A 15393-nucleotide genomic window follows, 5' to 3' on the forward strand; every position below is an offset into this window, starting at 1 on the left:
CGTCTTTGTGCAATGTTTGTTACCCGCCATATAACGGATGTTAATTTCGTGTTTATTTGTTTGAAAACGTGAAATTTTGTAGGTGTTGAATAAATGTTTGTTGGAATACATTATTTCTGTGTCTCTTGCTTGAAAGACGCTGCACAAATCGGGAGTTTATGTGGCTGAATGTTGTTAGATTTGATGGCTTGTGTGTGAAGTTGCATGACGGAGGTGGTAAAATGCATTTCTATAGCTGAAATAAATGTCATTCAGAGTGCGTCTACAGGATCGATGGGAGAACCCTGCATCTTAAATAGTTCATATTCTTTATCGAACACTTCCATAAAAACACAAAGATTTACCAAAAAAAACAAACAGCATATCGACAATGCTGAAGGACAATAAAAAAACTGGATAATTAGGAAAGTGTTGAAGGTCAGGAGGCGGGCTATAGGCCCTAGGGCTACAAACTACATTGTGTATGTTCTGATTTAAAAATAGACTCGTTCATACCCACAGGCACACTCGTGTATAACACGCACTACAACGTATCTGACTTACTGTTTGACCACGTGACAATATTGCACATAATCGTGAACACATCGGACCTCGGCCTCCGAACCCTGCTACGTCACATTAACAGTTCAAGTTGGAATTCGCCGCAATTTTCGTTGTGCAGACAGGAGTGTTTGTTGATGGCCAGTTCCGATATAGTTAACATTGCAGTGCACCATGTTACTCTCTATTAAAAGCAAACAAACAAAAAACCCGTAAAAAACACATACGAGTGAAAATGTTCAATCTTGAAGGGGTGAATAAAAAAAGAGTAGTTTAGAGTGAAACTGTCGTGAATTTTGTGTGAAAATGCTTGTTTACATCAATTTTGGAGTGACCTCGAGGATCACTCAAAATTAAATCGGTTGGAAATGAAATAGCCGATGACATTCTGGGTTGTGAAATGGTCGAATTAAGACATGGAATATCTTTCCTATGGGCTCGATTGTGCTGGAGGCAGAGTTGCCTTTGCTGTACAGTGTATTTGTATGCAATATCTTTCTCAAGATTCATGTATCTGATGATTTTTTTTTTTCACTGATGTTTGATTCGTCGAATAACATAGCACCATATCACTTCTGTTTTAGTAAAGGATTTTTCACTGCTCTCAAACACGGGTCAATACACATCAATCACTCTTCAGAATAAAAGAAGACGACTCCTCGTCATATTTATTACTTTCAAATATGTTAAAGAATACTTACACAATATCACGCTTTTCACTTAAATTGGGAAACTACAAACAAGAATTGTATTGAAATAGGCCTATCTATAATATCCCACACACGAACGACCAGGAAAAAGAAGAAAAAGACAGAGGCCAGTAGCGTACATGTCAAGGATCTAGACACCAAGCTATTCATTGTGAAAGACACTGGACAGCCACTGCATTTCAGAAGCATCGTATGGCTGAATAGTAGTATTGCTCGCAAATTAAAATGCAATCTTCGAGGGAAACAAAAATATATAACAGAGATGACGATTACGACCCAACTCCGTCCCCCAACAAAATATATAAATTTTCCCCATTTTGATAACTACTCACTCTTACAAAAATACCATGATACTGTACAATCTGTAATAACAGGCACGGGGGGGGGGGGGTGGAGAGCATTAGTCGTTGAAAAGCAAAATAACCGTCACAAATCTATTTTTTTATTTTTTTTTTTTTGCGACATTCAGCCTAATGAATGAACCAATGTTAGCCTTAACCACACATACGAATTTCATGGGGATACAACCTTGGTCCAAAGGGAAAGCCATGAGTAACACACCAAGCATGCTTCAGCCTGTACCAAACATTACCCAGTTTATACATTTAGTTATAAAGTATACAATATCAAGGGTATGGGGGTGACCTATGAAATTACAAAATCCATTTAATCTTTTGTTTGATAAATGGAAGGGAAGCTACAAATGCTAAGAACCAACAACCCCTCTCCCCCCCCCCCCAAAAAAAAAAAACACAAAAAAAAAACAAAAAACAAAAACCAACAACAAAGTTTCTGAAGAGATAGAGGAACTACACATAAAAAGGAATGGCATGGTATTGGCTGAAGTGAGGATTCAGAATTTAACTTTTTGCAAGATACTTAGAAATCACTTAGAGGATCTGTATACCCAGGACTCTTTAAACATTTCATGAAGTCTTTACAAAATGTTTAGAAAGCATACAGTTCTAAAAGCAATTCAAAATCTATTTGATGGAAATCGGTTTTGAAATCACTGAGATATCAAAAAACAAAGAAATACAAAGCTATCCTAAATAAAAGGTGGGTCCCATCTTTTATTAGAATTTCTTTATTTTGGATATCTTGTGAATGATACACATGGTTGTGATTATTTCATTTTGCACCAACCATTTAGGAAATGATCTTACTAACCTTGATTTGTGGAATACAGCAGACTCTCATTATAACGAAGTCCTTGGGACCGACATTTTTCTTTCGTTATATCGGAATTTCGTTATAACCGAACAAATAAACAATAAAAATACATAGAGTGGATAAAAATACATAGAGTGGATAATGTTGCAGCCCAAATTTTTTCTTCGTTGTACCTGGAATTTCGTGATAACCATTTTCGTTATAACAGGAGTGCACTGTATCAGGATCACAAATTTGATGTTGCTGGTAGCACACACCATCCACGTACATGTAGGTCTACACCTTCAAAGTTCCGTATCAACCAAAACGTACAAAGACTCAGTTGACACACATTCCTCTGTTCACACCAGTGATCAACATACTGCAACATTTTCATATTGTGGAAATTTTCATACATTTTGCTTGATATGAAACTAGTGCAAAAATAGAAATATTAATTTTTTGCTTATTTCATGCAATTTTATATCGTATTTTGATTCTACATAAAAAACGAGCAAAATCTTACCAGGCCAAGTGCAAAAAAATTACTCATGCGAAAATGTCCACTTTTACAATATTTCAGTGGGAATGAACACTTGCCATTACAGAGGCTGCACTTCCTGACATCTGGCTGATGGACCCTCTTTTTGGCTCCTTAATGGTAAAACATAGCTTAGGAATACATGTAGGCTACCTGCAGAGATTGTCAATTTTTGCTCTCAAGATGGACTCATATGGATGTATATGAAGTGTATAAAATAAGACTGTGATGACATGATTTCAGATACATGTAGGTAATGACAGAAATGAGTAATACAGTATTAGTCACAAAGGTACTTTATGCTGACAGTATTGCAATCTCAAAGCATAATTTATATCTGATTGTAGTTCGCTACATGTACAATGTAAGTAATGTTGCAAACTACACAGCCCCATCAATCAAGACAATGTAGACTGTCTTGTTTTAAATGCTAGTACAAGATACAAAGGTGTAGGTTACAATTCTACTCTCTCTCTCTCTCTCATGAGATGGAGAGAGCGACAAACACACACTCACCATGTACAGCTCCATGCACTCACTATATCCTATATACTTTCTACATCCTGCAGTACTTTCTAGGGGGATTTTAAGTATTAAAATGCCATTAGAATTTCTTAAGAATTAAAATTCTTTTTTTTTTTCCAGCTCTTACAATGCTTACGGCTATCCCTGTGGATTGATCATGCTTTTAATTGAAAAGGATAAATGTATTTGAAACCATTTTTACACCAAATGTCTATAATGAGATAAATTCAGTATCCACTCTGAGAAACACACAAAGAGGGCTACAGTGTGCCATCACTGATAATGAAGGGCTACAGTGTGCCATCATTGATAATCAAGGGCTTCAGTGTGCCATCACTGATAATGAAGGGCTACAGTGTGCCATCATTGATAATCAAGGGCTACAGTGTGCCATCACTGATAATGAAGGGCTACAGTGTGCCATCATTGATAATCAAGGGCTTCAGTGTACCATCACTGATAATGAAGGGCTACAGTGTGCCATCATTGATAATCAAGGGCTACAGTGTGCCATCACTGATAATCAAGGGCTACAGTGTGCCCTTCACCATTGATACTCAATCTTCATGTCTGCTAGCGGCAGGTTCTTACGTCATACTCTGTATTATGCCGGCCATGTAAATCTGAGCTCCCCTATGACTCATTAACAATGAAAAGACTGGAATGTGAAATTTTACATTAAAACACTATTTTCTATTATTATACAATATCTCTCCCATTCATAAAAAAGTGAATAGTATATGATTGCATAATTATGTCAGTATTTCTTTGCAACTTCCTTTGCAGTCTCTGATAAAGGAAGGCATTTGGACTATCCCTTAAAGTCAAGTTTACCTTCATATACATGTGGATGGAGAGAATGCAGCAATATCATATGAGAAGACATCAGTGAAAGTTTGAGGAAAACTGAACAATCCATTCAAAAGTCATGAATTTTGAAGTTTCAGTGCCACCATTACTGGACAAGAAGACAACTACAATTTGTGATATCAAATAGGTATCTAGACGATATAGAGAAATTTTTAAAAAGAAAATTCTACTTAATATTTCCACTTTTATACATAATAAAAGAGCACTGAATTGCCTCCATCATGGGGCAGGAGGAAATCCCTCACATAATGGGCCGGATGCATAAACGCTAGCAATTGCTTGTGCTAGCCTTTTACTCGAATCCGTATGCATAAAAACAAGCAATTGCTTGCGAGCAGAAGATCTTGCTAGCAAGTACAAGCAATTGCTTGCTGTCCGCAAGCAATTGCTTAGAAACCAAGCATTTGCTTAAAAACGTATGCATAAAACATACCTTTTGCTAGTTCTTGCTAGCAATTGCTTACGATTTTCCAAGCTCTGCAAAATGAGCTTGAGCTTTTGCTTATCTGGGACGTTCCCTTTTAAGTATCATTTTCATATTCATGGAAGAAAGACAACAATTGTGAAGGAGTGGTATAAATCTACAAGAAATTACTCTTAAGTAGAGTAAGAAATTTTTCATTTCAACAGCGGGAATGTCCAGTGGTTAGCACGCAAAATTTGATGAAAAACAGGTAGGATGTCTCACTTCGGTGGAGAGCAAGGAGACGTCTCTCCACGTGCGATCTGGCAGATGCGGGCTATTGTAAGCAGTGGTGGGAATCAGCCAGTAATACGAGTGTGTGTATAGTTGTGTGTGTGTGCGTCTGTGTGTGCATTTATGAGTGTCATTTCATAGCTCTTCTGCTATGTCAGGAAATGTTTCCGCACACACATGCCCTTTCAAATGCATGCTGCCACACTCGCCTTTGTTCTTGTGTTCGCACAAGCGTGACGCTATTGTTCGAACCCTAAGCAATTGCTTGCTGAATGCAAGCAAAAGGTATGTGCACAAGCAAAAGATTATGCATATGTATTTAAGCAATTGCTTGAGCTACACCTTTTACTAGACGAGCTTGTGCTTTTGCTTGAAGCAATTGCTTACAAGCAATTGCTTGTTTTATGCATTCGGCCCAATGTATGTCAGTGACATGTCAGTAGAATGTGAACATTTGTCAATAAATCAAATTTTGGGAAATTCTCTTTATACTTTAGTTCTAATATCCTTCTAAGCATGCGACATCATAAACAGTGGTAGTCTTCTCAATCAGCAGTGATTAAAAAAAAATCATTCAATTTTGACAGATTCTTCGATTTTTCTCACCTTTTCACTGATGCGCTCTATTAACATTGCTGCATTTTTTCAATTTTCATGTACAATGTATACACTGTAAAGTAGAACTTGGCCTTGAAGTCCTTGTTATAACAATGAACAGCTTGTTTTGCCATAAATGCTACCTTCATCAGTATGGAATAGGTGTATTGCAGTTGCCATGGTAAATATGAATGTTTTCCTTGCATTCAAAATATTGATCCCACACATCATCATAGCCTTTGTTCTTCCACCACTGACAGAGCTGCTTGTTCCATGAACAAGGAAGCACATAAAACAAATCCTCTTTTTCCATAGACACTAGCGTATAGAAATCTTGGTCACCCAGATGGCCTCGAAAGTGATATCTATCTCTGACTGAAACAATAACATCTGGAGTCAAGAACTGCTTCAAATGTTTACTTGCACGCATCTTATGGAGATCAAGGAGAAGCACACCACTGTTGAATCCAGTCAGACCATCCGGTGGTGGAGCACCCACACGTGTGCCCCTATTTTGAGAACGGTATAATGAGAAGATGTGGCGATAGACAGGCTGCTGCTCGTGGGCAATGCCAATGATGTTGTCACCTTGGAAACGGTCAAAGTGATCGAAGAGCTCCTTGATATCTGACATGAACTTGAGGTCAGTGTCCAGCATGATGATTCGGTTGACATAGTCAGGGAGGAGGTTCTCATGGAGCATGGTAGAAAGGAAGAAGATAGACTCCATGTAGTATGGATGCTTTCCTTGTATCTTACTCTGCATCATCTCAACTAGTGGAGCCAGTTCCTTGGCGAGGTCATCAATGTCCATGAAGATGAACTGGATAAAGAAATGTTAAAAGAAAGTGCACCTTGCAATGAAATAAAGTATCATTGTAAATTCCCCTTCCTTAGAGCTAAAGTAGTATGTACATGCAGGATGCATGAAATTATCAATGTGAACATTATTTCATGCAACAGGTATTCAATAAAGGCTAAAGCCAAAGGCATGGAGAGATACTGAGCCAGACCTGCTATTACAGAAGTGCCAGTAAACTGCTGGTAACAGTGAACATTACATTTAATTCTGGCATCAGTGTCATTGTATCACATCAATCAACAAATCTGCATTGAGAGATTAAATGCTCCATATGCAGCTGTACTTCCATGAGCAATTTAAACTTCACCAGCATGACATTCATTATCTTTTTTTTTTTTTTTTAATTTACACTTTAACATTCTAGAACAAATTTTTCATTTGGGCAATTCCACGGTAACTCGCGTTACAAATAATGGGTACATTTATGGGATAATGTGCCAATATCTTTGTAATTGGAAGGATCCACAAGTTACTTTTTTCATCATTGGTTAAGTAGACATACACCAACTAAATGAATCCAAAAAGAAAAATAAAGGACAAACATGTTGGGATTCTTGAATCATTTAATTTTGGTAACTCGCGTTACACAAAAAGGACATGGTCAATTCTATAAAGGCCTCTTTTTGGAAAGTCTCCTCATACTAGACAATCCTGATAAAAGTTTTCCTACCTTGAATTGATAGTGGGTTAGGACTCATGAATTAACACTATCAAAGTTGAGTAACAATGACCTGGTAAAATGTAGGGAGCCTTTTTATCGGTAACTCGCGTTACATTATGTCCACTAACACAGGGTGACACAAATTGATGACATACAACTGTTCTGATGGCACTGAATCTTGTGTTAAATATTTTGAGAGATGCTTAGTACATAGTAAAATGAATAAATGTTAAACAAATATTTTACTAATCAACCCAATTGATAGAGAAGAATGTTTTTAAGACTAAAAAGAGCTTCACTCCTCAAAGAGACCCTGAATATGTTTCAATATATACCCAGATGATTTAGGTGTATAAGTACATAATTTTCAGAGTGTAAAAATGAAAGATGTTGAAATTCTTTTAAAAACAAAACATAAAAGTATCAAACCCTATTGACAAGTTTACAAAAAAGCCTACAATCTTTCAAAAATTAAAATCCTGTCTTTTTGAAAACTCTAATTTCTTTGCAACTAACTGACAAATAGACCAGTTCGTAATTCCACTTTGCGCATGAGCAGAAAAAGTTCATTTGTCCCAACAGGCATTTTGGTTTGTAAATTCACTGATATAAGCATCTGTGATGTGATGATTATTCATGTGATCCTTATCTAAATGATGCTTGCCAGCACATCCACCTGACAGCAAGAATGGTATTTTGCAATATAAAAGGAAATAAGCTGTTACTGCATTCAATACAAAACAATGAAATGGATGCTTGCTAAATTATAAACTGATGGGAGTATTCTGATCCCCTGATCGAAATGAAAGTTCATTCTTTTTTTGAACATGAATTCCATAAATTGTTATGTCAGGCAAGTTTTATGCATTATGCCACTTTGAAAAAGAGTGAAGTGCCGAACCAACTGAGAGAAAAGAAAGGTCATTTGTACCAATGTGTACATGAACTACAGTGTAATTACGAACTGGCTTATTACCCTACATCAACTTAAATAAGCACTCAATTGATCAGTGTTTTTGTAGTAGCCATGATTAAAAAAGTCATGGGCGTGCATACTCGAGCAGTATTCAAACTAAGACCTCCTGATCTCCGGACGGGCATCATCTCGCAACTAGACCACCGAACTTCCGCCCGACTAGAAGTGTTGGTTCTAATCCTTATATCATGCAGCGGGTACTGCATAATTATTCAAATTCATGAAATTCTTTCGTTGAGATGTTATTATTGCAACTAATTGACAAATTGCCCTACAGTACATCAACATAATAAAAACTGAATTGATCAGTGTTTTATTAGTAGCCATGATAAAAAATCATGGGCACACATGGGTACTTGAGCAGGCCGGATTCGAACCCACAACCTCCTGATCTCCAGACAGGCGTCATTTTCACTAGACCACCGAATAAGTATTAGAACCAACACTTGCTGCTTTATAGGTCTACTGTAATAAAAATTCTGTAATACTAATGCAGGAATTTCAGAAGATAAATTTTAGGTTAACCTCGTTCACTGCTGGATGTACATGTACAGACTATGTACACATGCAGTAAGCCTGGCTAGACTCCTCAATGTGGCATGTGATCAGTGGCCTTGATGCTAGTATTATACAATCACAGTTTATTAGGCTACTCTCCTTTGTTTCAGTCCAGCATAGTATGTATAACACTAGATTTGATTGTTTTCACCATGATATAGCTCAATTAAGTGTTAAAATTTGCTTACGTTGGTGGAAACTTGTGATTATAGTCGGTAACTCGCGTTACATACCGGTAACTCGCGTTACATGGTAACTCGCGTTACACTTTTCATTGACATTTTTTAATGTGATGACAGTGTTTATTCAAGTCAACATCCTGTGTACAGTATCAGGGTGTGATGAATTTAGAAAATTATGATTCCCAACAAATTACCTCCACTGCTTCCTTCAGAATGAAAAATATTTTTTGTTTCGGTAACTCGCGTTACATGGCTCAAGGGCTGAACTTTCAGGTGGTGATAAAAATTTTTTGAAGGTGGCATAGAAATTTTCTCATGGGAGACTGAAGTAGAACCAATTTGCTTCTTTAAAATGATTTAACTGAAGTGCTAGCAGGATTTTTCTTTTAAAAAAATGTATATCAAGTTAAGCATGCATTTTAGCAATTTGGATGACTGAAAAATTGTCTTGAACATTTGTAGCTGTTTCTCAGGAAATATTTGACCGATTGATATAATTCTTTGAGTTTCTTCAACTTCAATATATGGGTAATACATAATGAGTAATTCTTTTGCAATATAATAAACTTGAAATTTTAGTGCCATGTCCACATTCCCATGGAATTGCCCATTTTGTTTACAAAGTCCCTTGATCTAAACGGTACATCTCTTACTCTCAAGAGGGAACAGAGTGTTTTTTCATTTGAACATGTTAAAAACAGATAAAGAAACTATAATCATGAGTTTCTCATACAGTTGAACCTCTATTATCCGGCCTCCCTTTATCCGGATCTCTCTATTATCCGGACGCAATCTCGCCGTGATTTTTTTAAATAATTACGGGAAGAAAGGGAAATTCCCAACTCCTTGAGAACTCCTACCCAAACACACATGAATTACATATTACTTCCAATATGATTAACATACATTGCATCAAATTTCCTTCCAAATTGCTTACCTTCAGACATTTCAACATCCTGAAACATCCCCAAATGTAACAATGAAAAGGTTGCAGTATACATACACATTACTACATGTGGTAATACAATGAGCTACATCAGTACATGTGTATGTATATGTACATGTATAAAGCATTGAGTCTCCCGTATCCGGCCAAATCCCTTATCCGGATGAGCCCCGGTCCCGACTTGTCCGGATGCGAGAGGTTCAACTGTATAAATAATCCTGAAACAACATGCTCTTTCTCATTTAAACTTATGACCCAGATACTAAATTCCCATGATGCTCCTGTTGGTTTGTACGCATGCAAACAGTAAATAACATCTGTGCAAATTACTATAACATTTGCAGCAAGACCCAAGAGGATGCAGAGGGGCAAATAAGTCCACTTTTATGGCCAACATCAAGGTAAATCAAGGTAAAGGTAAACTGCAGCTGGAAGTACAACAAACAATGCTTTAACTCCTACAATGAGACTAGTTAGAATTTTGTACATTCTCCATGAATGCCAGTTTTCTGTGCTGATTACAAGTTTAATACAAGGCTTTAAACTTTGATCAGAATATTATAAACAATTTATCAAACAGATAGAAATACATGTATATAGATAGGCATACATTGTACATACAAATGCATTGAAAAGTCTACAATGTATATGTGTACATCATGCAACCTACCTGAAATTTTGATTTGGCAATGTTAAGATTGGTGATTTCTTGTAGAGCTGACTCAAGGTATGACTTGCTCTGCTGGTCGACTACAAAAAAGAACAAAAGATCCACAGAAGAAGTCTTCAGTATGGACTTCATGCAAACTTCAAAACGTGTTTTGAGATGTGGCATCTTATGAGTGTTGGTTAGTGTATGAAGAATGTGGTATTTGAAGATGTCCTGGTTTCTTGCAGGCTCTCCGTTATCAGTATTTCTGTCATCCGGTCTGTTGACATCATCAGCCTCTGAATTCCATGGTTCATCGTCAGCATCTTCACTGGGTATTTCTCCCTTAACCTCTGCTGCCACAGGTACAGCATCTTTGTTGGGAAGATTAGCTTCAAACCCATTCTTCTTCACATCATCTTGATTGATTTGAGAATTACCGCTATTTCTCCAAACTTTATGAACGTCAGATATTCTAGATGACTTATGTTCATTGTTCATCTGGTCTAAATACCCTCTACTCTTCAGAAAACAGTACAAAGCAAAAGCTAGGGCAACGACAACCAGTAATTTCGACACTTTGGATGACAGGCACGGCCCGAACACACCACGTCGCCCCCTGCTCCAGGGTCCCGCTCCCGCTCGGACGCGATCCCGCTCCCGCTCCCGAGCTTTTGACGCGCTGGCGTAATGCATGTTCTTTTCCTCCTCAACAGCAACTGTCCCTACTCCTTGACCTTGGTTAGATTTCTCGGAAGCAGGAGCTTTCTCCTCCCCACTGGCTGCCTTTACTCGTCGCATTGGATCACCAGAATACTTGAGAATGATACAATATGAACTAAAATGTCCTCCCGCAGTTTTGCCAAGCAACTAGGCCGAGTTAATTACACAAATTCCATACAAGGGTCCAGGGCACGTAACTGTACGCAGTAGGCCTACCGGTTGTACCGTGTAGCGCGAGCGATTCCAAGCAAGGGGTCGGGGGTTACCCTTTTCAGACCAGGTAAAAGCAAAATTCTGGCAATAACAAAAACATTAGACAGCCGGTAACGGGAGGGCAATCTTCCTCAGTTTGCCTGCCTCAATATTCGCCCACAGGATAGGAAACCGTGTCCGTTGTGTAGTTTGAAGATACCTAGTAGCAAGCACGCGGTATGATACACAATGACACATGTAATACATTGAATACGTGTACGATGAAGACACAGGTCCCTACCTCCGTGTAGCTAGCTTTGCTATGACTATGGCCGTGCAGGGAGGAGGTGATCCCTGGACCGTGGCACCTGCTGTTACAGTACAGCTAGGTACCCCCAGTACAGCTATAGGTACCCCCAGGAGGGACTGCAGGAGGGTGTTTCACAAAGGATCACAGAGGGTCAGGTCAGCTAGGTGCTGGTGTCATCTGTTGGGCGTGGCCATTCCTGTCCCGGAGTGAATAGGAATATAGACAACTGTAATTATTGTACCTATACTGTATTCGTTTTTAAGGAGAAGTGGGAGGGGGGGGGGGGGGGGGGGTCATAGCACCCCTGCCCTATGGCCCTTCCCTTCCCCTCCTCTCCTCCGCTCAGATGGGAAGGCTCTAAATTCTTATGATGTCCGTTTGGATATAATTCATGGGTGTATTCTTGTCCTCCGACTTGTTTCTTTTTATGTTTAAGAGCTAGATTTCGTTGAGTTTGGCACTCAACTCGGTGCGTGCACCTATTAATGATGGAGAGAGGAGGTGACGTGACAATTCAATACAACTTTTCATTTATTGATTTTTCATGCGATCCAAGTACAACACACTATGATAGGAAATAAGGTTGAAAGTTACTAGCATCTATAAAGCACATCGGGCGTGGATATCTTGCTTCCAACACATGTAAACCGAACAACAGAATTTTGAAAATTATTTGTTTTTTGAAAGATCTAAAAATTTTATTTATTACATATTTGATTTATGTTGTTAAAATCGACTTCCGCTGTAAAAATTCACCATGTTTGCAGATATAGGGTACTGAAGTATAAGTACAGGGCCGGCAGAACCAGGGTTACGGGGGGGGGGGGGTTCTGGCCCCCACTTTTTTTTTTTTGAACCCGTATCTAGGAATATATAGGGTGGCACCATTTTGACACCCCCACTTTTCTTTTCTTATTTTTTTTTTTTAAGTGACACCCAAAGTTGAGCTGAAGGCATTTTTATCTTATATCATTTTTAATTATTTATTTATTTTTTCTGCTTTTCTGCTGATGAAACCTAGAAGTGGGCCCCCACTTTTGGAAACGTGGTGGCGGCCATGAAGTACAGATCTACTGACTCTATATTGACTATTGACTATTGATTCCCTTGTAAATCAGTTCTCCTAACTGCAGCCATGTTATATCTTTTACTTCATTCTTTTTCTTGTTATTCACATTCATTGATTGTGAGATTTATTTTTTTTTTAATCTGACGGAAAATGTGATTCTTCCAGTCGTTCTGCTACAATTCTGTAAAATGTCTACAGAACAAAAATATAATTTCTGACTACTTAGTAATCTTATGATCTAGGTGAGAACATTAATTGTAATATCCTCTCCGTCAGCTAAGTCACAAGTCCTCTCTCTAAAAAAATATCGAGTGAAAATATTCACTCATAAAGGAGTGAATAAAGGAGTGAATACAGAAAATAATGATTTTAGAGTGAAATTGGAGTGAATTTTGAGTGAAAATGTTTATTTTCACTCATTTTGGAATGACCTCAAGGATCACTCGAAGATTTTGGAGTGATCCCTGAGGTAACTCTAAAACGAGTGAAAATGAACATTTTCACTCAAAATTCACCCCAACTTCACTTTAAATTCACTCTTTTTTTTTGTTTTGTATTCACTCATTTTAGAGTGAATATTTTCACTCTTTTTTTTTTTTTTTTTTTTTAGCACAATAACTGGGAATCCGAACGTGTTCACTCCGCGATAAGTGCACATGAAGATTTTTGTTTTTTGTTTTTTGAATGCCAATGCCATAGGTGTAAATGCATGTATATGTGGGACTTCATGAAGCTGTTTCTCAAATAATGTACATTAGGACTACACTCCCAAGGCCTATAGTTGTTCAACATTTCTGCATATTTTATTATACAATTTTACCTGACTTTAACTGTTTTTGGAAACTGTCTTGCCTTCTTTTTCTGTTTCCATTATTCATTCTTATTGCCAGTCATGCTGTGATGTTTCAACTCTTGTTTTGATCAAGAAAAAAATCGCACACACACAAACACACACACACACACACACACACACACACACACACACACACACACACAAAATGACCTTTTGTACCAACTCTTCCTCTAAGTTGCGTAATAATTGTGAGCTATTGTTCTACAGAACGATATGATATACAGATATCTCTTTCTAGAAACCTTGAAACCTTGAAAGGATAATCCCTGTATCAGCTCGTAGAAAGCTAAACGAAAGAATACTATTAGTAGCTTTTATTGTTGAAGTCTCTTCGATTCATAACTGATACATCATACACTCACAGAATCTATTCACTGTCACGGAATAATATACCCCCCTAATTTAAGTCAATAATTTGTATTCCATTTTCATAATGAGTAGATAAATACCTGTCAAAATTGTGACAGACAATGTTATATACGTACTACAGTAGTAGCCATTTTCACTCGCAAGTCGACCGTATGCAACAAGTTGTTATCATGCTCCGCTCAGCTGACCAATCACAACATTGCAATTGTGCGGCCCTTTTATTTTGCATATATACACGCAATCTAATACAAACGAACAAACGCGAGTGAGTAAAGACCATAGAGCTGTACGTATAATAGAGCTCTATGGTAAAGACTAAGAAAGAGCACGACGAAGTGGCAAGGCTCGAGGAGTAGGTAAGGGCAAAATCGTGAAATAGGCCCCACCGCAGTGCGCGTGCACCCGTGCGTTAGCAAGCAAGGTTAGGTTAGGGTTAGGGTTTAGGGTTAGGTAGGGTTGTATTTATGGTTAAATTGGCCATTAAATTAGTCAAGGGACATTAGGGAGTCCTTCCAAGAATAAAAAGTAGAAGACCAAAGAAAAAAACGGGAGAAAGGGAGGACGAACGATGCTATGCTGTGGAAATAGGCCCCACCGCCGTATGCATCTCGCGTAAACGCCGTTTGGTGGGGCCGCATTCACGGGCATACTCGTGAAATAGGCCCCACCACTGCGTGTGCGTACAAATACTACGGCGGCTCGCCTGTTTATACTCGTGAATTCAGCCCCACCGTGTGGCGTTCATCGGTAGCAAGCACGGCGGTGGGGCTTTCTTCCACAGTATAATACTCGTGAATGCGGCCCCACCAAACGGCGTTTACGCGAGATGCATACGGCGGTGGGGCCTATTTCCACAGCATAGCATCGTTCGTCCTCCCTTTCTCCCGTTTTTTTCTTTGGTCTTCTACTTTTTATTCTTGGAAGGACTCCCTAATGTCCCTTGACTAATTTAATGGCCAATTTAACCATAAATACAACCCTACCTAACCCTAAACCCTAACCCTAACCTAACCTTGCTTGCTAACGCACGGGTGCACGCGCACTGCGGTGGGGCCTATTTCACGATTTTGCCACTTGCGGAAATAACAACGCGCGAATAGCTCAGTTGAGATAATAATAATAATAATAATAGTAATAATAATAATAAAGAATGGTGAAAGAAGTATAAAAGCTAAGCGCGCAGTCAGTACTGAGAACATATCAGATATCTATTTTCAAACAAAACAAAAGCTTTTAGAAGTTGACTGGCATGACCTATAATATAGGTTAACTATCGTTAGTGCAAATGATTCATACGATTAATAATTATTTTATTAATGTATTTGGTGATTTGTATGACAAATGCTTTCCTGTTGTTGAATCATGTGCCAAGAAGAGATGTAAGATTGAAAACATCCAACCTGGATAAATA

The 15393-nt window shown here is 38.2% G+C and overlaps 1 protein-coding gene across 1 annotated transcript; it reads right to left on the minus strand.

Annotated features, from left to right (window-relative positions):
• Positions 1-1976: 1976 nt before the first annotated feature.
• On the minus strand, positions 1977-11381 carry LOC140238868 (xyloside xylosyltransferase 1-like). The gene is made up of 2 exons (XM_072318767.1): positions 10488-11381; positions 1977-6455 (listed from the first exon to the last, which is right to left on the minus strand). The coding sequence occupies exons 1-2, from the start codon at positions 11265-11267 to the stop codon at positions 5781-5783; spliced, it is 1455 nt and encodes a 484-aa protein (XP_072174868.1). The 5' UTR covers positions 11268-11381; the 3' UTR covers positions 1977-5780.
• Positions 11382-15393: the final 4012 nt, after the last annotated feature.

This window comes from Diadema setosum, chromosome 15 (genome assembly GCF_964275005.1).
Source record: "Diadema setosum chromosome 15, eeDiaSeto1, whole genome shotgun sequence".
Taxonomy (NCBI): Eukaryota; Metazoa; Echinodermata; class Echinoidea; order Diadematoida; family Diadematidae; genus Diadema; species Diadema setosum.